This window comes from Salmo salar, chromosome ssa01, assembly GCF_905237065.1.
Source record: "Salmo salar chromosome ssa01, Ssal_v3.1, whole genome shotgun sequence".
In the NCBI taxonomy this organism is placed as follows: Eukaryota; Metazoa; Chordata; class Actinopteri; order Salmoniformes; family Salmonidae; genus Salmo; species Salmo salar.
The window spans coordinates 85618445-85644609 of NC_059442.1; the positions used below are offsets into that span (position 1 = coordinate 85618445).

At 48.1% G+C, this 26165-nt stretch overlaps 1 protein-coding gene across 4 annotated transcripts in view; it reads right to left on the reverse strand.

The window, feature by feature from the left end:
• LOC106611651 (disks large homolog 5) overlaps window positions 1–26165 on the reverse strand; it is a 129688-nt gene that overhangs the window by 27609 nt on the left and 75914 nt on the right. For all 4 annotated transcript variants that reach the window (XM_045723553.1, XM_014212109.2, XM_045723543.1 and 1 more), the window contains exons 9-15: window positions 15464–15662; window positions 15165–15278; window positions 11697–11927; window positions 1174–1358; window positions 761–886; window positions 328–460; window positions 14–141 (exon numbers count right to left, since the gene is read on the reverse strand). In XM_045723553.1, coding sequence (XP_045579509.1) covers window positions 14–141; window positions 328–460; window positions 761–886; window positions 1174–1358; window positions 11697–11927; window positions 15165–15278; window positions 15464–15662 — 1116 coding nt within the window. The remainder of the gene's footprint in view (window positions 1–13; window positions 142–327; window positions 461–760; window positions 887–1173; window positions 1359–11696; window positions 11928–15164; window positions 15279–15463; window positions 15663–26165) is intronic.

Consider the following 26165-nt stretch of genomic DNA (forward strand, 5'->3'; position numbering starts at 1 on the left):
AAGTGTGATTTACCTTAGCCTTCCTTCAGCAATACCTCCTCTGTCCACCTTACTCACAAATATCCCACAGTCTCCTGGTAAATATGGCTCATTTATCCCCTCGGCAACGTCAAAACCAAGTGCTTTTAAATCCATGTGCTCCTGAAATAACGTAAATAAAGCATTACTCTTTCCTCATTAGAAAGGCACATTTGATCTAAAATGTGTCCATGTCTGAATATTACTACTGTATTCATTCTTTGTGGTTCAATTCAATTTGGCAATAGCACAAAGTAATGCATGTGGAAGTGGCTAAGGTAAATAGCTTGGTGAGCGCTAAACGCTTACTCTGTTTTTCTCAAACTCCACAACTTCCGTCTCCCACTCCAAAGAGTCGGTGTCGATGGCTGAATCGTGTGAATTATGAGCCATCAGCTGACGAAAACTGGCCTCCTTTTCCAACTGGTCTTCCATCCTTTCTCTGTAGAAAGAAAGATAATCTTTGAAAACAACCTTTACATTTGAAGACAAACTTGTACATGTACAGACAGCCAGTCGTTAGATACACATTTCAACCACTAGGTGGCAATAAAACCTGGTTGTAAATAATACTGTCAGAGCACCAAAACCCACAGTACTTCAAATCAAGTTACAGAACTGGCAAAGTTAAATAATAGGGTTCTATTACTCTGTACTGTAAATCGTTTTCAGAGGTGTATATTCTGATGTGGATTGATGGCGAAATGGATGGATGGAGGATATGGAGGGATGAATAACTCACTTGAGCTCCTTAAGTTCGCGTGACGCGTCATTTTTCTGTTTCCTGGTATCATCTAGGTTTCTCAAGGCATCTGCCAGGTCGCTCACCGCTCGGTCCCTCTCTCTCCTCAGGTTGTCACATAACGTTCTGACAGACACACACACAGGACGTCATCTTTATCTATTTATTCATTACCTTTCAAGCTTGTCCCATTTTATGTAAATATCCAATAATCACCCACTCTTCTCTGGAAATTTAAGACCGAGCCTTTCAACACTTGTAAATTTTCGGCACTGGCCACTGATCCTTGAGTCTTCAATATCGATATAAAGTGTGTTTCTTAGCTATCATCCAGTTGGCTTCCTGACAGGTTCTAGGGGCCACGTGCTATGGGATGTAAGATGTTTCTCTCTATTTATTCTCTCTCTACTCACCGAATACTCTCTCTCTCTGCCACTATCTTGTCTCTCTCCTGAAAGGCCCAGTCGCGTCGACACTTAGCCACCTCTGCTTCCTGCGTCGCCTCCTTCAGCTCCTGAGACATGGCTTCGTACTGCTTCCTCAGCACCTCTATCTCCTTGTTGGCCCGCTCCATGTCCAGGGTTGTCGAGTCTTGTTTCTGATGGGGAGGAAATGGGTGTAGGTTGAAGTTGCCCCTAGATGCTGATCCTGTGTCAGTTTAGTATCCCCCCCACTAATGGTTAAGATACGATTGGGGGAGGGGAAGCTTATCCTAGATCTTTACCTAGGAGAAACTTCACCCCGGAGCGAGGAAATACACAACTATATGACATATTGTTTTTATGACGAACTACACTCAGTGGCCAGTTTATTATGTGTACACCTATCTAGTACTGGGTCGGACCCCCCTTTGCCTCCAGAACAGTCTGAATTCTTCAGGGCATTGGAATGTTGCTCAATTGGTATCAAGGGACCCAACATGTGCCAGGAACACATTCCCCACACCATTACACCACTGCCACCAGCCTGTACCGTTGATATCAGGCAAGATGGGGCCATGTACTCATGCTGCTTACGCCAAATCGCAATCGGAACCGGAATTCCTCGGACCAGGCAATGTTTTTCGTGAACGGGGTGGTGGAACTAATAAACTAGATATTTCAAGCACACAAGTTCTTTCAGTTGAAAATATTAGGTGAATGTGTTTCCTCATAGGAAAACTGGAATTGAGAGTTAAAATTTCAATTCCAACTTCCTGATTTGATTGAACTGAAAATGGAATTGACCCCAACTGACTTGTTGTGTAACATTTTGTTTGAGTGCATCCTATGGATTAGATTATAGATTTGGCTGTGAAGTGGGACAGACAGGGATGTGACGGCTGGTTGTACTTTTTTCATTCCAGCTTTGCTCACTGTGCTGTGCCCTTTACCCAGCGTAACACCGCCAAGCAGGTGCCACATAGCAGGGGATTCATAAAAGATTATCCAGCCAGCCACCACGATGGCAGCAGGGAATTGGACCATTTTAAAAACAAACAGACAGACAGACAGACAGACAGACAGACAGACAGACAGACAGACAGACAGACAGACAGACAGACAGACAGACAGACAGACAGACAGACAGACAGACAGACAGACAGACAGACAGACAGACAGACAGACAGACAGACAGACAGACAGACAGACAGACAGACAGACAGACAGACAGACAGACAGACAGACAGACAGACAGACAGACAGACAGACAGACAGACAGACAGACAGACAGACAGAACCAATTCTACCACAGTATTTCTGCATCCCAAATGGCACCCTATTCCCTATATACAGCGGATTTGGACAGACCCCTTGACTTTCTCCACATTTTGTTACATTACAGCCTTATTCTAAAATGGATTAAATACTTTTTCCCCTCATCAATCTACACACAATACCCGATAATGGCAAAGCGAATACAGTTTTTAGAAATGGTAGCAAATGTATTGAAAATTTTAAAAAACAGACCCTTTGCTATGAGACTCGAAATTGTGCTCAGGTGCATCCTGTTTCCAGTGATTATCCATGAGATGTTTCTACAACTTGATTGGAGTCCACATGTGGTAAATTAAATTGATTGAACATGATTTGGAAAGGCACACACCTGTCTATATAAGGTCCCACAGTTGACAGTGCATATCAGAGCAAAAACCAAGCCATGAGGTCAAAGGAACTGTCCGTAGAGCTCCAAGACAGGATTGTGTCGAGGTACAGATCTGGGGAAGGGTACCAAAAAATGTCTACAGCATTGAAGGTCCCCAAGAACACAGTGGCCTCCATCATTCTTAAATGGAAGAAGTTTGAAACCACCAAGACTCTTCCTAGAGCTGTCCGCCCAGCCAACTGAGCAATCGGGGGAGAAGAGCCTTGGTCAGGGAGGTGGCCAAGAACCTGATGGTCACTCTGACAGAGCTCCAGAGTTTATCTGTGGAGATGGGAGGACCTTCCAGAAGGACAACCATCTCTGCAGCACTCCACCAATAAGGCCTTTATGGTAGAGTGGTTAAGCAAGCAGTGTGGCTTGGCAGGGTTGTGTTTCGGAGGAGGCATGGCTCTCGACCTTCGCCTCACCCAACTCCATGTGGGAGTTGCAGCGATGGGACAAGACTGTAATTACCAATTGGATATCATGAAATTGGGGATAACAATTTCTTTTCTTAAGATTCTCTGGTCTGATGATTGAATTCTTTGGCCTGAATCTGGAGGAAACCTGGCACCATCCCTACAGTGAAGCATGGTTGTGGCAGCATCATGCTGTGGGGAAGTTTTTCAGCGGCAGGGACTGAGAGACTAGTCAGGATTGAGGGAAAGATGAACGGAGCAAAGTACAGAGAGATCCTTGATGAAAACTTGCTCCAGACCGCTCAAGTCCTCAGACTGGGGCGAAGGTTCACCTTCCAACAGGACAATGACCCTAAGCCCACATCCAAGACAACGCAGGAGTGGCTTCGGGACAAGTCTCTGAATGTCCTTGAGTGGCCCCGCCAGAGCCCAGACTTCAACCCGACCAAACATCTCTGGAGAGACCTGAAAATAGCTGTGCAGCGACGCTCCCCATACAACCTGACAGAGTTAGAAAATCTGCAGAGAAGAATGGGAGAAACTCCCCAAATACAGGTGTGCCAAGCTTGAAGTGTCAAACCCAAGATTCGAGCCTGAAATTGCTGCCACAAGTGCTTCAACAAAGTATTGAGTAAAGGGTCGGAATACTTATGTAAATGTCATATTTCTGTTTTTTGTTTTTTTTATGAATTTGCTAAAATTGTGCTTTGACATCATGGGGTATTGTGTGTAGATTGATGAGATAAAAAAAAGATTTAATCCATTTTAGAATAAGGCTGTAACGTAACAAAATGTGGAAAAAGTCAAGGGGTCTGAATTCTTTCCAAATGCACTGTAGATATTCAGTAGAAAATAGAACATTTGTGGGCAGAACTGAAAAGCGTGTGCGAGCAAGGAGGCCTACAAACCTGACTCAGTTACACCAGCTCTGTCAGGAGGAATGGGCCAAAAATCACCCAACCTATTGAGGGAAGCTTGTGGAAGGCTACCTGAAACGTTTGACCCAAGTTAAGCTATTTAAAGGCAATGCTACCAAATACTAATTGAGTGTATGTAAACTTCTGACCCACTGGGAATGTGATGAAAGAAATAAAAGCTGAAATAAATCATTCTCTCTACTATTATTCTGACATTTCACATTCTTAAAATAAAGTGGTGATCCTAACTGACCCAAGACAGGGAATTTTTACTAGGATTAAATGTCAGGAAGTGTGAAAAACTGAGTTTAAATGTATTTGGCTAAGGTGTATGTGTATGTATATTCTAAGTCCGAACCGTCCAGAGTAGTGATGCTAGGTGGGGGGCGGGTGTGGGCAGTGATCGGTTAAAGAGCATGCATTTAGTTTTACTAAATTTACTTTAATGATGTCAATTATGTCAATTAGCCTATCAGAAGCTTCTAAAGCCATGACATCATTTTCTGAATTTTCCAATCTGTTTAAAGGCCCAGTCAACTTAATGTATGTAAACTTCTGACCCACTGGAATTGTGATACAGTGAATTATATAAGTGAAATAATATGTCTGTAAACAATTGTTTGAAAAATTTGTGTTGTGCACAAAGTACAAGTCCTAACCGACCAAAACTAGATTGTTAACAAGAAATTTGTGGAGTGGTTGAAAAACGAGTTTCAATGACTCCAACCTAAGTGTATGTAAACTTCCGACCTCAACTGTATATATACACTGCTCAAAAAAATAAAGGGAACTCTAAAATAACACATCCTAGATCTGAATGAATGAAATAATCTTATTAAATACTTTATCAACCCATGGAGGTCTGGATTTGGAGTCACACTCAAAATTAAAGTGGAAAACCACACTACAGGCTGATCCAACTTTGATGTAATGTCCTTAAAACAAGTCAAAATGAGGCTCAGTAGTGTTTGTGGCCTCCACGTGCCTGTATGACCTCCCTACAATGCCTGGGCATGCTCCTGATGAGGTGGCGGATGGTCTCCTGAGGGATCTCCTCCCAGACCTGGACTAAAGCATCCTCCAACTCCTGGACAGTCTGTGGTGCAACGTGGCGTTGGTGGATGGAGCGAGACATGATGTCCCAGATGTGCTCAATTGGATTCAGGTCTGGGGAACGGGCGGGCCAGTCCATAGCATCAATGCCTTCCTATTGCAGGAACTGTTGACACACTCCAGCCACATGAGGTCTAGCATTGTCTTGCATTAGGAGGAACCCAGGGCCAATCGCACCAGCATATGGTCTCACAAGGGGTCTGAGGATCTCATCTCGGTACCTAATGGCAGTCAGGCTACCTCTGGTGAGCACATGGAGGGCTGTGCGGCCCCCCAAAGAAATGCCACCCCACACCATGACTGACCAACCGCCAAACTGGTCATGCTGGAGGATGTTGCAGGCAGCAGAACGTTCTCCACGGCGTCTCCAGACTCTGTCACGTCTGTCATATGTGCTCAGTGTGAACCTGCTTTCATCTGTGAAGAGCACAGGGTGCCAGTGGCGAATTTGCCAATCTTGGTGTTCTCTGGCAAATGCCAAACGTCCTGCACGGTGTTGGGCTGTAAGCACAACCCCCACCTGTGGACGTTGGGCCCTCATACCACCCGCATGGAGTCTGTTTCTGACCGTTTGAGCAGACACATGCACATTTGTGGCCTGCTGGAGGTCATTTTGCAGGATTCTGGCAGTGCTCCTCCTGCTCCGCCTTGCACAAAGGCGGAGGTAGCGGTCCTGCTGCTGGGTTGTTGCCCTCCTACGGCCTCCTCCACGTCTCCTGATGTACTGGCCTGTCTCCTGGTAGCGCCTCCATGCTCTGGACGCTACGCTGACAGACACAGCAAACCTTCTTGCATTGATGTGCCATCCTGGATTAGCTGCACTACCTGAGCCACGTGTGTGGGTTGTAGACTCCGTCTCATGCTACCACTAGAGTGAAAGCACCGCCAGCATTCAAAAGTGACCAAAACATCAGCCAGGAAGCATAGGAACTGAGAAGTGGTCTGTGGTCACCACCTGCAGAACCACTCCTTTATTGGGGGTGTCTTGCTAATTGCCTATAATTTCCACCTGTTGTCTATTCCATTTGCACAACAGCATGTGAAATTTATTGTCAATCAGTGTTGCTTCCTAAGTGGACAGTTTGATTTCACAGAAGTGTGATTGACTTGGAGTTACATTGTGTTGTTTACCCTTACATTTTTTGAGCAGTGTATATATATATACTGCTCAAAAAAACAAAGGGAACACTTAAACAACACAATGTAACTCCAAGTCAATCACACTTCTGTGAAATCAAACTGTCCACTTAGGAAGCAACAGTGATTGACAATAAATTTCACATGCTGTTGTATATATATAACTCAGCAAAAAAATAAACGTCCCTTTTTCAAAGATAATTCGTAAAAATCCAAATAAGTTCACAGATCTTCATTGTAAAGGGTTTAAACACTGTTTCGCATGCTTGTTCAATGAACCATAAACAATGAATGAACATGCACCAGTGGAACGGTCGTTAAGACACTAACAGCTTACAGACGGTATGAAATTAAAGTCACAGTTATGAAAACTTAGGACACTAAAGAGGCCTTTCTACTGACTCTGAAAAACACCAAAAGAAAGATGCCCAGGGTCCCTGCTCATCTGTGTGAACGTGCCTTAGGCATACTGCAAGGAGGCATGAGGACTGCAGATGTGGTCAGGGCAATAAATTGCAATGTCTGTACTGTGAGATACCTAAGGCAGCGCTACAGGGAGACAGGATGGACAGCTGATCATCCTCGCAGTGGCAGACCACGTGTAACAACACCTGCACAGGATCGGTACATCCGAACATCACACCTGCGGGAAAGGTATAGGATGGCAACAACAACTTCCCAAGTTACACCAGGAACGCACAATCCCTCCATCAGTGCTCAGACTGTCCGCAATAGGCTGAGAGAGGCTGGACTGAGGGCTTGTAGGCCTGTTGTAAGACAGGTGCTCACCAGACATCACCGGCAACGTCGCCTATGGGCACAAACCCACCGTCGCTGGACCAGACAGGACTGGCAAAAAGTGCTCTTCACTGACGAGTCGTGGTTTTGTCTCACCAGGAGTGATGGTCAGATTCACGTTTATCGTCGAAGGAATGAGCGTTACACTGAGGCCTGTACTCTGGAGCGGGATTGACTTGGAGGTGGAGGGTCCGTCATGGTCTGGGGCGGTGTGTCACAGCATCATCGGACTGAGCTTGTTGTCATTGCAGGCAATCTCAATGCTGTGCGTTACAGGGAAGACATCCTCCTCCCTCATGTGGTGTCCTTCCTGCAGGCTCATCCTGACATGACCCTCCAGCATGACAATGCCACCAACCATACTGCTCATTCTGTGCGTGATTTCCTGCAAGACAGGAATGTCAGTGTTCTGCCATGGCCAGCGAAGAGCCCAGATCTCAATCCCATTGGGCACGTCTGGGACCTGTTGGATTGGAGGGTGAGGGCTAGGGCCATTCCCCCCAGAAATGTCCGGGAACTTGCAGGTGCCTTGGTGGAAGAGTGGGGTAACATCTCACAGCAAGAACTGGCAAATCTGGTGCAGTCCATGAGGAGGAGATGCACTGCAGTACTTAATGCAGCTGGTGGCCACACCAGATACTGACTGTTACTTTGACCTCCCCCCTTTGTTCAGGGACACATTATTCCATTTCTGTTAGTCACATGTCTGTGGAACTTGTTCAGTCCATGTCTCAGTTGTTGAATCTTGTTTTGTTCATACAAATATTTACACGTTAAATGTGCTGAATATAAACGGAGTTGACAGCGAGAGGACATTTCTTTTTTTGCTGAGTTATATATATATATATATATATGTAGAATAGGGTGCAATTTGGGACACATCCTATGTTTCAACCTCTCTGCATGCTTCAAAGTGTAACACTGATACTGGGGAAGTGATGCTGAGCAATAGTAGTAGTGAAGCATTGGGCGATTGAATTATGGTCCAGAGTAAATCAATCCCGTTCCATTTCCTGTGTTTACTGTGGCTGTTGGGCAGTAATGAAGTGCTTTGTATAGCGGCAGGCAGCACTTTTATACCCACTATGTGTCAAAGTCAGAGAAATGCCTTCCACTTCAATTGCTGATAATTTCATAATGTAGGGATCTTTTGACTTCTACCTCTGTAGGAAATTCTACAAGACAATCAGAGAGAGAAAGCTTGACACAAAATTAAATGATGCTGGGACAAATGTGTTGTAAGAGCCATGGAGAAGAGTTTCAGCAGTATCTGCAGAGGGGATTCAGAGAGGACAGTATGGGATGATGTGATTTGGGGTAATGCTAAGAATAAGATGAATGCATTAGTCTTTATCTTCACCTCAACACAGAAAGACTATAAACTATAACCAACCAACTACAGTATACAGCAGGGATCATCAACTAGATTCAGCCTCGGGCCAATTTCTTTCTTGAGCACACAGTCGGCGGGCCGGACATCATTTCAAATCATTTGTAGATTGCAGGTTGACCGCAAGAAGCCCAAACTGTTATTATATTTGACTAAAGCATAATCATTTCAAGCCTTGCTTACATTTGTATACAATCACGTCTCTCTATTATTATTCAATCAATCCTGTCTGGCCTGTATGGTCTGTCTGGCCTGTATGGTCTGTCTGGCCTGTATGGTCTGTCTAGCCTGTATGGTCTGTCTGGTCTGTATGGTCTGTCTGGCCTGTATGGTCTGTATGGCCTGTCTAGCCTGTATGACCTGTCTAGCCTGTATGACCTGTCTGTCTAGCCTGTATGGTCTGTATGGTCTATATGGTCTGTCTAGCCTGTATGGCCTGTATGACCTGTCTAGCCTGTATGCCTGTCTGTCTAGCCTGTATGGTCTGTCTGTCTAGCCTGTATGGTCTGTCTGTCTAGCCTGTATGGTCTGTCTGTCTAGCCTGTATGGTCTGTCTGTCTAGCCTGTATGGTCTGTCTGTCTAGCCTGTATGGTCTGTCTGTCTAGCCTGTCTAGCCTGTATGGCCTGTCTGTCTAGCCTGTATGGTCTGTCTGGCCTGTATGTATTGTCTGGCTGGCCTGTATTGTCTGGCTGGCCTGTATTACCTGTCTAGCCTGTATTACCTGTCTAGCCTGTATTACCTGTCTGGCCTGTCTGGGCTGTCTGGCCTGTATGGGCTGTCTGGCCTGTATGGGCTGTATGGCCTGTATTACCTGTCTAGCCTGTATTACCTGTCTAGCCTGTATTACCTGTCTGGCCTGTCTGGGCTGTCTGGCCTGTATGGGCTGTCTGGCCTGTATGACCTGTAATACAGGCCAGACAGACCATACAGGTAATACAGGCCATACAGGCTAGACAGACCATACAGGCTAGACAGACAGTACAGGCTAGACAGACAGACCATACAGGCTAGACAGACAGCCCAGACAGGCCAGACAGCCCAGACAGGCCAGACAGCCCAGACAGGCCAGACAGCCCAGACAAGCTAGACAGGTCATACAGGCTAGACAGGTCATACAGGCTAGACAGGTCATACAGGCTAGACAGGTCATACAGGCCAGACAGACAGGTCATACAGGCTAGACAGACCATCTGGTCTGTATGGTCTGTATGGCCTGTATGGTCTGTCTAGCATGTATGGCCTGTCTAGCCTGTCTAGCCTGTATCATCTGTCTAGCCTGTCTGGCCTGTCTGTATGGTCTGTCTGGCCTGTATTGTCTGTCTGGTCTGTATTGTCTGTCTAGCCTGTACGGTCTGTCTAGTCTGTACGGTCTGTCTAGCCTGTACGGTCTGTCTAGCCTGTACGGTCTGTCTAGCCTGTACGGTCTGTCTAGCCTGTACGGTCTGTCTGGCCTGTATGACCTGAATTGCCTGTCTGACCTGAATTGCCTGTCTGACCTGAATGGTCTGCCTGGTCTGTCTAGCCTGTATGGTCTGTCTGTCTAGCCTGTATGGTCTGTCTGTCTAGCCTGTACTGTCTGTCTAGCCTGTATGGTCTGTCTAGCCTGTATGGCCTGTATTACCTGTATGGTCTGTCTGGCCTGTATTACCTGTCTGGCCTGTATGGCCTGTATTACCTGTCTGGCCTGTATGGTCTGCCTGGTCTGTCTAGCCTGTATGGTCTGTCTGTCTAGCCTGTATGGTCTGTCTGTCTAGCCTGTATGGTCTGTCTGTCTAGCCTGTATGGTCTGTCTAGCCTGTATGGTCTGTCTAGCCTGTATGGTCTGTCTGGCCTGTATTACCTGTATGGCCTGTATGGTCTGTCTGGCCTGTATGACCTAAATGGCCTGTATGGCTTGTATGGTCTGTCTAGCCTGCATGGCCTGTATTACCTGTCTGGCCTGTATTACCTGTCTGGCCTGTATGGTCTGCCTGGTCTGTCTATCCTGTATGGCCTGTCTGTCTAGCCTGTATGGTCTGTCTGTCTAGCCTGTATGACCTGTCTGTCTAGCCTGTATGGCCTGTCTGTCTAGCCTGTATGGTCTGTCTGTCTAGCCTGTATGGCCTGGTCTGTCTAGCCTGTATGGCCTGGTCTGTCTAGCCTGTATGGCCTGTCTGTCTAGCCTGTATGGTCTGTCTGTCTAGCCTGTATGGCCTGTCTGTCTAGCCTGTATGGTCGGTCTGTCTGGCCTGTATGGTCGGTCTGTCTGGCCTGTATGGTCTGTATGGCCTGTATTTCCTGTCTGGCCTGCCTGGCCTGTATGGTCTGTCTGGCCTGTATGGTCTGTCTGGCCTGTATGGTCTGTCTGGCCTGTATGGTCTGTCTAGCCTGTATGGTCTGTCTAGCCTGTATGGTCTGTCTAGCCTGTATGACCTGTCTAGCCTGTATGACCTGTCTAGCCTGTATGACCTGTCTGTCTAGCCTGTATGACCTGTCTGTCTAGCCTGTATGACCTGTCTGTCTAGCCTGTATGACCTGTCTGTCTAGCCTGTATGACCTGTCTGTCTAGCCTGTATGACCTGTCTGTCTAGCCTGTATGACCTGTCTGTCTAGCCTGTATGACCTGTCTAGCCTGTATGACCTGTCTAGCCTGTATGACCTGTCTAGCCTGTATGACCTGTCTGTCTAGCCTGTATGACCTGTCTAGCCTGTATGACCTGTCTAGCCTGTATGACCTGTCTGTCTAGCCTGTATGACCTGTCTAGCCTGTATGACCTGTCTAGCCTGTATGTTCTGTCTATTTCAGCAGCTGGTCTTGCATTTACATTTACATAACATTTAAGTCAGTCAGCAGATGCTCTTATCCAGAACGACTTACATTCATCTTAAGGTAGCTAGGTGAGACAACATTTCTCAGGTATAGCAAGTACAACATTTCCTCAGTAAAGTAGCTTTCAGCAAAGTCAGTGCGAGTATTAGTTCTTGCTGTTCTCTCTTATACAGGTGTGTTTAAGGTGTGTGTGTGTGTCGTAATGATCTCAGGTGTGTGTGTGTTACCTGTCTAGTCTGGTAGTATTCTCTCAGTAGCTGGTCTCTCTGTATGATGGCCTCTGTCCTCTCCTTGCGGGCCACATCTCTCTCCTCCCGGATCGTCTGGATGTCTTTACAGGCCTGGCTCAACTCCTTCTGGGCCTCAGCCTTGTCCTTCACCTCGTGGCAGCACTTCTCCAGCAGCTCATTCTTCTCACAGATAGCTCTGTCTCGGTCAATCAGCGCCGAGCCAAGCTCCTTCAGGACAAAGAAGAGAGCAATTAGCTCAGAAACTTCAAGTGACAACAACAAAAAAAAGAGCCATATCATGGGGTTCCTTGATGTCCTGGTCATTTGTCAACCTTGTTATTGGTGTTTCTACCATGGCATGGCCTTTGTCTTTTATAATAGGATGCAGACGTGCAAGACTTGGAAGGCTTGCAAACTAGCTTATACATTCAGGTGTTTCATACTATTAAATGGCAGCTAATTGATTCTCTGTTATTGACGTGTTTCCTATATCGTTTTAAATAACAAATTAGCACACATAAGATCAACCAAGAGGACATTTCAGCCATGCATTCTGCGCATATTGAACCTTACCTGGCCTGACACAAACAAAATTACATTTACATTTGTTCTGAAAGGGGTACAATTGCTTGTCACTGTAGTGCTTCAGAACTAACCTTCTCCAGGGAAGGCTAACTCAGGGCTAGCTCCATTTATCCTGAAGAAAGTGTCGGAACCGCAAGTTGAGGACCAATGAAATCAGATTCCCTCCCTTCCCTCCTCCTCTTCTGGGCCTCATTTTCACCAAGTGAGTTTCAAGGCGAATGTTATAATTTATGACAATATATACATATCAGTGGAGGCTGGTGGGAGGAGCCATATGAGGGTGGGCTCATTGTAATGGCTGGAATGGAATGAATGAAATGGAGTCGAACATGTGGTTTCCATGTGTTTGATACCGTTCCATTCATGCCACTACAATTACCCCGTCCACCTATAGCTCCTCCCACTACCTCATAAGGCCTTATTTTAAGACCTAGTTTTACCCTACAGTGGCCTGAAATTCCTGGTTTACTGGCCACATCAGGCCTGTAAATCACATTATGCTGGCTTGGAAATTGATGTGTAATTCCTATTGGAATCAAGCCAGAGTTAGGATAGCCAACAGTTGGAATTTGTATTCACCTGCAATCTGCATTCAGAATAACTGACAGGGTTAGGAACATGATAAAGGAGACTACCAAACCATTTAAACTGGAACAACCATTTCAGTAACGGGTGCAATAAAATTAACTAACTGATTGGATTAGTTGAGAAAACTGTACATGAATTATCTTTATGTAGCATAAGATTAATCAGTCAAAGTAAATGCAAAAATACAGATATTAAAACAATTCTTTAAAAAAAATCTACCTGCAGTAGAGCATGCTGGGAAACATGATAATGATTATGGTACAAATTTGCCTTTTTAGGGTACCACCACCGTGACAAAGCCATTAATTCCTTTTAAGTGGCAACAATTCTGCTAAGCAAAGCTACAGATCAGTACCATCAAGAACTGAGGGTAGACAAAATACGTTTGTACCCTTGGAAATGGAGATTTACCTTCACCGTTCATTGAGAATGAGAGTGTGATGATTGTACCTTTATATAAAAACATTGGGTAGAAAAATCGACCATTATACTAGATTATCCACACATGTGCCCTAAAAGGTACCGAACAGTACCATGTGAGATCATACAGTGGGGCAAAAAAGTATTTAGTCGCCACCAATTGTGCAAGTTCTCCCACTTAAAAAGATGAGGCCTGTAACTTTCATCATAGGTACACTTCAACTATGACAGACAAAATGAGAAGAAAAAAAATCCTGAAAAATCACATTGTAGGATTTTTTAATGAATTTATTTGCAAATTATGGTGGAAAATAAGTATTTGGTCAATAACAAAAGTTTATCTCAATACTTTGTTATATACCCTTTGTTGGCAATGACACAGGTCAAACGTTTTCTGTAAGTCTTCACGAGGTTTTCACACACTGTTGCTGGTATTTTGGCCCATTCCTCCATGCAGATCTCCTCTAGAGCAGTGATGTTTTGGGGCTGTCGCTGGGCAACACGGACTTTCAACTCCCTCCAAAGATTTTCTATGGGGTTGAGATCTGGAGACTGGCTAGGCCACTCCAGGACCTTGAAATGCTTCTTATGAAGCCACTCCATTGCCCGGGCGGTGTGTTTGGGATCATTGTCATGCTGAAAGACCCAACCACGTTTCATCTTCAATGCCCTTGCTGATGGAAGGAGGTTTTCACTCAAAATCTCACGATACATGGCCCCATTCATTCTTTCCTTTACACGGATCAGTCGTCCTGGTCCCTTTGTAGAAAAACAGCCCCAAAGCATGATGTTTCCACCCCCCATGCTTCACAGTAGGTATGGTGTTCTTTGGATGCAACTCAGCATTCTTTGTTCTCCAAACACGACGAGTTGAGTTTTTACCAAAAAGTTATATTTTGGTTTCATCTGACCATATGACATTCTCCCAATCTTCTTCTGGATCATCCAAATGCTCTCTAGCAAACTTCAGACGGGCCTGGACATGTACTGGCTTAAGCAGGGGGACACGTCTGGCACTGCAGGATTTGAGTCCCTGGCGGCGTAGTGTGTTACTGATGGTAGGCTTTGTTACTTTGGTCCCAGCTCTCTGCAGGTCATTCACTAGGTCCCCCCGTGTGGTTCTGGGATTTTTGCTCACTGTTCTTGTGATCATTTTGACCCCACGGGGTGAGATCTTGCGTGGAGCCCCAGATCTAGGGAGATTATCAGTGGTCTTGTATGTCTTCCATTTCCTAATAATTGCTCCCACAGTTGATTTCTTCAAACCAAGCTGCTTACCTATTGCAGATTCAGTCTTCCCAGCCTGGTGCAGGTCTACAATTTTGTTTCTGGTGTCCTTTGACAGCTCTTTGGTCTTGGCCATAGTGGAGTTTGGAGTGTGACTGTTTGAGGTTGTGGACAGGTGTCTTTTATACTGATAACAAGTTCAAACAGGTGCCATTAATACAGGTAACGAGTGGAGGACAGAGGAGCCTCTTAAAGAAGAAGTTACAGGTCTGTGAGAGCCAGAAATCTTTCTTGTTTGTAGGTGACCAAATACTTATTTTCCACCATAATTTGCAAATACATTCATTAAAAATCCTACAATGTGACTTTCTGGATTTTCTTTCTCATTTTGTCTGTCATAGTTGGCGTGTACCTATAATGAAAATTACAGGCCTCTCTCATCTTTTTAAGTGGGAGAACTTGCACAATTGGTGGCTGACTAAATACTTTTTTGCCCCACTGTACATGTACCTCTGAAGGTACATTATATGTACAGTATACTGATCTTTTGGTACCCCAGGGAACAATACCGTACCCTTATTTCTGAGTGTGTACCTGCCGTAACACTACATACAGATTGAGGTACAGATTGAGGTATTGCCTTACCTGACGTAGTGCCTCCAACTCTTCGCTGGTCATCCTTTTCTCTGACGAGGTGTTCTTCAGTTTGGCCTCAGCCACCTCCAGCCCTGTCTGGAGCTTGTCCACCTCCGTGATCACCTGCTCCACACAAATACACACAATACACTTTACTGCATTATGGCTGTATTACGGTATTACTATTATACTTTATGTAGTATTTATACAGAAGGAAAAAAGCCTCCTGGCTAAATCTGGCAAATGTATAGAAATGTGCACTGTCCCTATCCAATAAACCTAGTAAAGTAAAAATATGTCTCGCTGACCTGGTCCCTCTCACTCATGATGAGTCTGTACTCATTGAAGACCGAGTCCCTCTCCTCCTTGTACTTCTCACAGTCCTTAACGGCCTTCAGCTGCTGGGTCTTCAGCCGTGTGGATTCTGTCTGCAGCCGCTCCATCTCTCTCTGTAGCTCCTTGTTCTGCACTGCAGCCTTCGACAGCTCCACCTGGGTCGAGTCAAACCTGACACAGGAACAGGACAGGGGGAGAGAGGTGGAGTCAAACCTGACACAGTAACAGGACAGGGGGAGAGAGGTAGAGTCAAACCTGACACAGTAACAGGACAGGGGGAGAGAGGTAGAGTCAAACCTGACACAGTAACAGGACAGGAGGAGAGAGGTAGAGTCAAACCTGACACAGTAACAGGACAGGGGGAGAGAGGTAGAGTCAAACCTGACACAGTAACAGGACAGGGGAGAGAGGTAGAGTCAAACCTGACACAGTAACAGGACAGGGGGAGAGAGGTAGAGTCAAACCTGACACAGTAACAGGACAGGGGGAGAGAGGTAGAGTCAAACCTGACACAGTAACAGGACAGGGGGAGAGAGGTAGAGTCAAACCTGACACAGTAACAGGACAGGGGGAGAGGTAGAGTCAAACCTGACACAGTAACAGGACAGGGGGAGAGAGGTATAGTCAAACCTGACACAGTAACAGGACAGCCGGAGAGAGGTAGAGTCAAACCTGACACAGTAACAGGACAGGGGGAGAGAGGTAGAGTCAAACCTGACACAGTAACAGGACAGGGGAGAGGTAGAGTCAAACCTGACACAGTAACAGGACAGGGGGAGAGGTAGAGTCAAACCTGACACAGTAACAGGACAGGGGGGAGAGAGGTAGAGTCAAACCTGACACAGTAACAGGACAGGGGGAGAGAGGTAGAGTCAAACCTGACACAGTAACAGGACAGGGGAGAGAGGTAGAGTCAAACCTGACACAGTAACAGGACAGGGGGAGAGAGGTAGAGTCAAACCTGACACAGTAACAGGACAGGGGGAGAGAGGTAGAGTCAAACCTGACACAGTAACAGGACAGGGGGAGAGGTAGAGTCAAACCTGACACAGTAACAGGACAGGGGGGAGAGAGGTAGAGTCAAACCTGACACAGTAACAGGACAGGGGGAGAGAGGTAGAGTCAAACCTGACACAGTAACAGGACAGGGGGAGAGAGGTAGAGTCAAACCTGACACAGTAACAGGACAGGGGGGGAGAGGTAGAGTCAAACCTGACACAGTAACAGGACAGGGGAGAGAGGTGGAGTCAAACCTGACACAGTAACAGGACAGGGGGGAGAGGTAGAGTCAAACCTGACACAGTAACAGGACAGGGGGAGAGGTAGAGTCAAACCTGACACAGTAACAGGACAGGGGAGAGAGGTAGAGTCAAACCTGACACAGTAACAGGACAGGGGGAGAGAGGTAGAGTCAAACCTGACACAGTAACAGGACAGGGGAGAGGTAGAGTCAAACCTGACACAGTAACAGGACAGGGGGAGAGAGGTAGAGTCAAACCTGACACAGTAACAGGACAGGGGAGAGAGGTAGAGTCAAACCTGACACAGTAACAGGACAGGGGGAGAGAGGTAGAGTCAAACCTGACACAGTAACAGGACAGGGGGAGAGAGGTAGAGTCAAACCTGACACAGTAACAGGACAGGGCGAGAGAGGTAGAGTCAAACCTGACACAGTAACAGGACAGGGGGAGAGAGGTAGAGTCAAACCTGACACAGTAACAGGACAGGGGAGAGAGGTAGAGTCAAACCTGACACAGTAACAGGACAGGGGGGAGAGGTAGAGTCAAACCTGACACAGTAACAGGACAGGGAGAGAGAGGTAGAGTCAAACCTGACACAGTAACAGGACAGGGGGAGAGAGGTAGAGTCAAACCTGACACAGTAACAGGACAGGGGAGAGAGGTAGAGTCAAACCTGACACAGTAACAGGACAGGGGAGAGAGGTAGAGTCAAACCTGACACAGTAACAGGACAGGGGAGAGAGGTAGAGTCAAACCTGACACAGTAACAGGACAGGGGGAGAGAGGTAGAGTCAAACCTGACACAGTAACAGGACAGGGGAGAGAGGTAGAGTCAAACCTGACACAGTAACAGGACAGGGGGAGAGGTAGAGTCAAACCTGACACAGTAACAGGACAGGGGGGGAGAGGTAGAGTCAAACCTGACACAGTAACAGGACAGGGGGGAGAGAGGTAGAGTCAAACCTGACACAGTAACAGGACAGGGGGAGAGAGGTAGAGTCAAACCTGACACAGTAACAGGACAGGGGGAGAGAGGTAGAGTCAAACCTGACACAGTAACAGGACAGGGGGAGAGAGGTAGAGTCAAACCTGACACAGTAACAGGACAGGGGAGAGAGGTAGAGTCAAACCTGACACAGTAACAGGACAGGGGAGAGAGGTAGAGTCAAACCTGACACAGTAACAGGACAGGGGGAGAGAGGTAGAGTCAAACCTGACACAGTAACAGGACAGGGGGAGAGAGGTAGAGTCAAACCTGACACAGTAACAGGACAGGGGGAGAGAGGTAGAGTCAAACCTGACACAGTAACAGGACAGGGGAGAGAGGTAGAGTCAAACCTGACACAGTAACAGGACAGGGGAGAGAGGTAGAGTCAAACCTGACACAGTAACAGGACAGGGGGAGAGAGGTAGAGTCAAACCTGACACAGTAACAGGACAGGGGGAGAGAGGTAGAGTCAAACCTGACACAGTAACAGGACAGGGGAGAGAGGTAGAGTCAAACCTGACACAGTAACAGGACAGGGGGAGAGAGGTAGAGTCAAACCTGACACAGTAACAGGACAGGGGGGGAGAGGTAGAGTCAAACCTGACACAGTAACAGGACAGGGGAGAGAGGTAGAGTCAAACCTGACACAGTAACAGGACAGGGGGAGAGAGGTAGAGTCAAACCTGACACAGTAACAGGACAGGGGGAGAGAGGTAGAGTCAAACCTGACACAGTAACAGGACAGGGGAGAGAGGTAGAGTCAAACCTGACACAGTAACAGGACAGGGGAGAGAGGTAGAGTCAAACCTGACACAGTAACAGGACAGGGGAGAGAGGTAGAGTCAAACCTGACACAGTAACAGGACAGGGGGAGAGAGGTAGAGTCAAACCTGACACAGTAACAGGACAGGGGGAGAGAGGTAGAGTCAAACCTGACACAGTAACAGGACAGGGGGAGAGAGGTAGAGTCAAACCTGACACAGTAACAGGACAGGGGAGAGAGGTAGAGTCAAACCTGACACAGTAACAGGACAGGGGGGGAGAGGTAGAGTCAAACCTGACACAGTAACAGGACAGGGGGAGAGAGGTAGAGTCAAACCTGACACAGTAACAGGACAGGGGGAGAGAGGTAGAGTCAAACCTGACACAGTAACAGGACAGGGGGAGAGAGGTAGAGTCAAACCTGACACAGTAACAGGACAGGGGGAGAGAGGTAGAGTCAAACCTGACACAGTAACAGGACAGGGGGGAGAGAGGTAGAGTCAAACCTGACACAGTAACAGGACAGGGGAGAGAGGTAGAGTCAAACCTGACACAGTAACAGGACAGGGGAGAGAGGTAGAGTCAAACCTGACACAGTAACAGGACAGGGGAGAGAGGTAGAGTCAAACCTGACACAGTAACAGGACAGGGGGAGAGAGGTAGAGTCAAACCTGACACAGTAACAGGACAGGGGGAGAGAGGTAGAGTCAAACCTGACACAGTAACAGGACAGGGGGGAGAGGTAGAGTCAAACCTGACACAGTAACAGGACAGGGGAGAGAGGTAGAGTCAAACCTGACACAGTAACAGGACAGGGGAGAGAGGTAGAGTCAAACCTGACACAGTAACAGGACAGGGGGGAGAGGTAGAGTCAAACCTGACACAGTAACAGGACAGGGGGAGAGAGGTAGAGTCAAACCTGACACAGTAACAGGACAGGGGGGAGAGAGGTAGAGTCAAACCTGACACAGTAACAGGACAGGGGGAGAGAGGTAGAGTCAAACCTGACACAGTAACAGGACAGGGGGAGAGAGGTAGAGTCAAACCTGACACAGTAACAGGACAGGGGGAGAGGTAGAGTCAAACCTGACACAGTAACAGGACAGGGGAGAGAGGTAGAGTCAAACCTGACACAGTAACAGGACAGGGGGAGAGAGGTAGAGTCAAACCTGACACAGTAACAGGACAGGGGGAGAGAGGTAGAGTCAAACCTGACACAGTAACAGGACAGGGGGAGAGAGGTAGAGTCAAACCTGACACAGTAACAGGACAGGGGGAGAGAGGTAGAGTCAAACCTGACACAGTAACAGGACAGGGGAGAGAGGTAGAGTCAAACCTGACACAGTAACAGGACAGGGGAGAGAGGTAGAGTCAAACCTGACACAGTAACAGGACAGGGGAGAGAGGTAGAGTCAAACCTGACACAGTAACAGGACAGGGGGAGAGAGGTAGAGTCAAACCTGACACAGTAACAGGACAGGGGGAGAGAGGTAGAGTCAAACCTGACACAGTAACAGGACAGGGGGAGAGAGGTAGAGTCAAACCTGACACAGTAACAGGACAGGGGGAGAGAGGTAGAGTCAAACCTGACACAGTAACAGGACAGGGGAGAGAGGTAGAGTCAAACCTGACACAGTAACAGGACAGGGGAGAGGAGGTAGAGTCAAACCTGACACAGTAACAGGACAGGGGGAGAGAGGTAGAGTCAAACCTGACACAGTAACAGGACAGGGGGAGAGAGGTAGAGTCAAACCTGACACAGTAACAGGACAGGGGGAGAGAGGTAGAGTCAAACCTGACACAGTAACAGGACAGGGGGAGAGAGGTAGAGTCAAACCTGACACAGTAACAGGACAGGGGGGAGAGGTAGAGTCAAACCTGACACAGTAACAGGACAGGGGGGAGAGAGGTAGAGTCAAACCTGACACAGTAACAGGACAGGGGGAGAGGTAGAGTCAAACCTGACACAGTAACAGGACAGGGGGAGAGAGGTAGAGTCAAACCTGACACAGTAACAGGACAGGGGGAGAGAGGTAGAGTCAAACCTGACACAGTAACAGGACAGGGGGAGAGAGGTAGAGTCAAACCTGACACAGTAACAGGACAGGGGGAGAGAGGTAGAGTCAAACCTGACACAGTAACAGGACAGGGGGGAGAGAGGTAGAGTCAAACCTGACACAGTAACAGGACAGGGGGAGAGAGGTAGAGTCAAACCTGACACAGTAACAGGACAGGGGGAGAGAGGTAGAGTCAAACCTGACACAGTAACAGGACAGGGGGAAAGAGGTAGAGTCAAACCTGACACAGTAACAGGACAGGGGAGAGAGGTAGAGTCAAACCTGACACAGTAACAGGACAGGGGGAGAGAGGTAGAGTCAAACCTGACACAGTAACAGGACAGGGGGAGAGAGGTAGAGTCAAACCTGACACAGTAACAGGACAGGGGGAGAGAGGTAGAGTCAAACCTGACACAGTAACAGGACAGGGGGAGAGAGGTAGAGTCAAACCTGACACAGTAACAGGACAGGGGAGAGAGGTAGAGTCAAACCTGACACAGTAACAGGACAGGGGGAGAGAGGTAGAGTCAAACCTGACACAGTAACAGGACAGGGGAGAGAGGTAGAGTCAAACCTGACACAGTAACAGGACAGGGGAGAGAGGAGTCAAACCTGACACAGTAACAGGACAGGGGAGAGGTAGAGTCAAACCTGACACAGTAACAGGACAGGGGAGAGAGGTAGAGTCAAACCTGACACAGTAACAGGACAGGGGGAGAGAGGTAGAGTCAAACCTGACACAGTAACAGGACAGGGGGAGAGAGGTAGAGTCAAACCTGACACAGTAACAGGACAGGGGAGAGAGGTAGAGTCAAACCTGACACAGTAACAGGACAGGGGGAGAGGTAGAGTCAAACCTGACACAGTAACAGGACAGGGGGAGAGAGGTAGAGTCAAACCTGACACAGTAACAGGACAGGGGGAGAGAGGTAGAGTCAAACCTGACACAGTAACAGGACAGGGGGAGAGAGGTAGAGTCAAACCTGACACAGTAACAGGACAGGGGGAGAGAGGTAGAGTCAAACCTGACACAGTAACAGGACAGGGGGAGAGGTAGAGTCAAACCTGACACAGTAACAGGACAGGGGGGAGAGGTAGAGTCAAACCTGACACAGTAACAGGACAGGGGGAGAGAGGTAGAGTCAAACCTGACACAGTAACAGGACAGGGGGAGAGAGGTAGAGTCAAACCTGACACAGTAACAGGACAGGGGGAGAGGTAGAGTCAAACCTGACACAGTAACAGGACAGGGGGAGAGAGGTAGAGTCAAACCTGACACAGTAACAGGACAGGGGAGAGAGGTAGAGTCAAACCTGACACAGTAACAGGACAGGGGGAGAGAGGTAGAGTCAAACCTGACACAGTAACAGGACAGGGGAGAGAGGTAGAGTCAAACCTGACACAGTAACAGGACAGGGGGAGAGAGGTAGAGTCAAACCTGACACAGTAACAGGACAGGGGGAGAGAGGTAGAGTCAAACCTGACACAGTAACAGGACAGGGGAGAGAGGTAGAGTCAAACCTGACACAGTAACAGGACAGGGGAGAGAGGTAGAGTCAAACCTGACACAGTAACAGGACAGGGGAGAGAGGTAGAGTCAAACCTGACACAGTAACAGGACAGGGGGAGAGAGGTAGAGTCAAACCTGACACAGTAACAGGACAGGGGGAGAGAGGTAGAGTCAAACCTGACACAGTAACAGGACAGGGGAGAGAGGTAGAGTCAAACCTGACACAGTAACAGGACAGGGGAGAGAGGTAGAGTCAAACCTGACACAGTAACAGGACAGGGGAGAGAGGTAGAGTCAAACCTGACACAGTAACAGGACAGGGGAGAAGGTAGAGTCAAACCTGACACAGTAACAGGACAGGGGGGAGAGGTAGAGTCAAACCTGACACAGTAACAGGACAGGGGGAGAGAGGTAGAGTCAAACCTGACACAGTAACAGGACAGGGGGAGAGGTAGAGTCAAACCTGACACAGTAACAGGACAGGGGAGAGAGGTAGAGTCAAACCTGACACAGTAACAGGACAGGGGGAGAGGTAGAGTCAAACCTGACACAGTAACAGGACAGGGGGAGAGAGGTAGAGTCAAACCTGACACAGTAACAGGACAGGGGGGAGAGGTAGAGTCAAACCTGACACAGTAACAGGACAGGGGGAGAGAGGTAGAGTCAAACCTGACACAGTAACAGGACAGGGGGAGAGAGGTAGAGTCAAACCTGACACAGTAACAGGACAGGGGGAGAGGTAGAGTCAAACCTGACACAGTAACAGGACAGGGGGAGAGAGGTAGAGTCAAACCTGACACAGTAACAGGACAGGGGAGAGAGGTAGAGTCAAACCTGACACAGTAACAGGACAGGGGAGAGAGGTAGAGTCAAACCTGACACAGTAACAGGACAGGGGGAGAGAGGTAGAGTCAAACCTGACACAGTAACAGGACAGGGGGAGAGAGGTAGAGTCAAACCTGACACAGTAACAGGACAGGGGGGAGAGGTAGAGTCAAACCTGACACAGTAACAGGACAGGGGAGAGAGGTAGAGTCAAACCTGACACAGTAACAGGACAGGGGAGAGAGGTAGAGTCAAACCTGACACAGTAACAGGACAGGGGGAGAGAGGTAGAGTCAAACCTGACACAGTAACAGGACAGGGGGAGAGAGGTAGAGTCAAACCTGACACAGTAACAGGACAGGGGAGAGAGGTAGAGTCAAACCTGACACAGTAACAGGACAGGGGGAGAGAGGTAGAGTCAAACCTGACACAGTAACAGGACAGGGGGAGAGAGGTAGAGTCAAACCTGACACAGTAACAGGACAGGGGGGAGGAGGTAGAGTCAAACCTGACACAGTAACAGGACAGGGGGGAGAGGTAGAGTCAAACCTGACACAGTAACAGGACAGGGGAGAGAGGTAGAGTCAAACCTGACACAGTAACAGGACAGGGGGGAGAGAGGTAGAGTCAAACCTGACACAGTAACAGGACAGGGGAGAGAGGTAGAGTCAAACCTGACACAGTAACAGGACAGGGGAGAGAGGTAGAGTCAAACCTGACACAGTAACAGGACAGGGGAGAGAGGTAGAGTCAAACCTGACACAGTAACAGGACAGGGGAGAGAGGTAGAGTCAAACCTGACACAGTAACAGGACAGGGGGAGAGAGGTAGAGTCAAACCTGACACAGTAACAGGACAGGGGGGAGAGGTAGAGTCAAACCTGACACAGTAACAGGACAGGGGGAGAGAGGTAGAGTCAAACCTGACACAGTAACAGGACAGGGGGAGAGAGGTAGAGTCAAACCTGACACAGTAACAGGACAGGGGGAGAGAGGTAGAGTCAAACCTGACACAGTAACAGGACAGGGGGAGAGAGGTAGAGTCAAACCTGACACAGTAACAGGACAGGGGAGAGAGGTAGAGTCAAACCTGACACAGTAACAGGACAGGGGAGAGAGGTAGAGTCAAACCTGACACAGTAACAGGACAGGGGAGAGAGGTAGAGTCAAACCTGACACAGTAACAGGACAGGGGAAGAGAGGTAGAGTCAAACCTGACACAGTGACAGGACAGGGGGGAGAGAGGTAGAGTCAAACCTGACACAGTAACAGGACAGGGGGAGAGAGGTAGAGTCAAACCTGACACAGTAACAGGACAGGGGAGAGAGGTGAGAGTCAAACCTGACACAGTAACAGGACAGGGGGAGAGAGGTAGAGTCAAACCTGACACAGTAACAGGACAGGGGGAGAGGTAGAGTCAAACCTGACACAGTAACAGGACAGGGGGAGAGAGGTAGAGTCACACCTGACACAGTAACAGGACAGGGGGGAGAGGTAGAGTCAAACCTGACACAGTAACAGGACAGGGGGGAGAGAGGTAGAGTCAAACCTGACACAGTAACAGGACAGGGGAGAGAGGTAGAGTCAAACCTGACACAGTAACAGGACAGGGGAGAGAGGTAGAGTCAAACCTGACACAGTAACAGGACAGGGGAGAGAGGTAGAGTCAAACCTGACACAGTAACAGGACAGGGGAGAGAGGTAGAGTCAAACCTGACACAGTAACAGGACAGGGGGAGAGAGGTAGAGTCAAACCTGACACAGTAACAGGACAGGGGGAGAGAGGTAGAGTCAAACCTGACACAGTAACAGGACAGGGGGAGAGAGGTAGAGTCAAACCTGACACAGTAACAGGACAGGGGAGAGGTAGAGTCAAACCTGACACAGTAACAGGACAGGGGGGAGAGGTAGAGTCAAACCTGACACAGTAACAGGACAGGGGGAGAGAGGTAGAGTCAAACCTGACACAGTAACAGGACAGGGGGAGAGAGGTAGAGTCAAACCTGACACAGTAACAGGACAGGGGAGAGAGGTAGAGTCAAACCTGACACAGTAACAGGACAGGGGGAGAGAGGTAGAGTCAAACCTGACACAGTAACAGGACAGGGGGAGAGAGGTAGAGTCAAACCTGACACAGTAACAGGACAGGGGGAGAGAGGTAGAGTCAAACCTGACACAGTAACAGGACAGGGGGAGAGAGGTAGAGTCAAACCTGACACAGTAACAGGACAGGGGGAGAGAGGTAGAGTCAAACCTGACACAGTAACAGGACAGGGGAGAGAGGTAGAGTCAAACCTGACACAGTAACAGGACAGGGGAGAGAGGTAGAGTCAAACCTGACACAGTAACAGGACAGGGGAGAGAGGTAGAGTCAAACCTGACACAGTAACAGGACAGGGGGAGAGAGGTAGAGTCAAACCTGACACAGTAACAGGACAGGGGAGAGAGGTAGAGTCAAACCTGACACAGTAACAGGACAGGGGGAGAGAGGTAGAGTCAAACCTGACACAGTAACAGGACAGGGGAGAGAGGTAGAGTCAAACCTGACACAGTAACAGGACAGGGGGGAGAGAGGTAGAGTCAAACCTGACACAGTAACAGGACAGGGGAGAGAGGTAGAGTCAAACCTGACACAGTAACAGGACAGGGGAGAGAGGTAGAGTCAAACCTGACACAGTAACAGGACAGGGGGGAGAGAGGTAGAGTCAAACCTGACACAGTAACAGGACAGGGGGGAGAGGTAGAGTCAAACCTGACACAGTAACAGGACAGGGGAGAGAGGTAGAGTCAAACCTGACACAGTAACAGGACAGGGGGAGAGGTAGAGTCAAACCTGACACAGTAACAGGACAGGGGGAGAGAGGTAGAGTCAAACCTGACACAGTAACAGGACAGGGGGAGAGGGTAGAGTCAAACCTGACACAGTAACAGGACAGGGGGAGAGAGGTAGAGTCAAACCTGACACAGTAACAGGACAGGGGAGAGAGGTAGAGTCAAACCTGACACAGTAACAGGACAGGGGGAGAGAGGTAGAGTCAAACCTGACACAGTAACAGGACAGGGGAGAGAGGTAGAGTCAAACCTGACACAGTAACAGGACAGGGGGAGAGAGGTAGAGTCAAACCTGACACAGTAACAGGACAGGGGAGAGAGGTAGAGTCAAACCTGACACAGTAACAGGACAGGGGGAGAGAGGTAGAGTCAAACCTGACACAGTAACAGGACAGGGGGAGAGAGGTAGAGTCAAACCTGACACAGTAACAGGACAGGGGGAGAGAGGTAGAGTCAAACC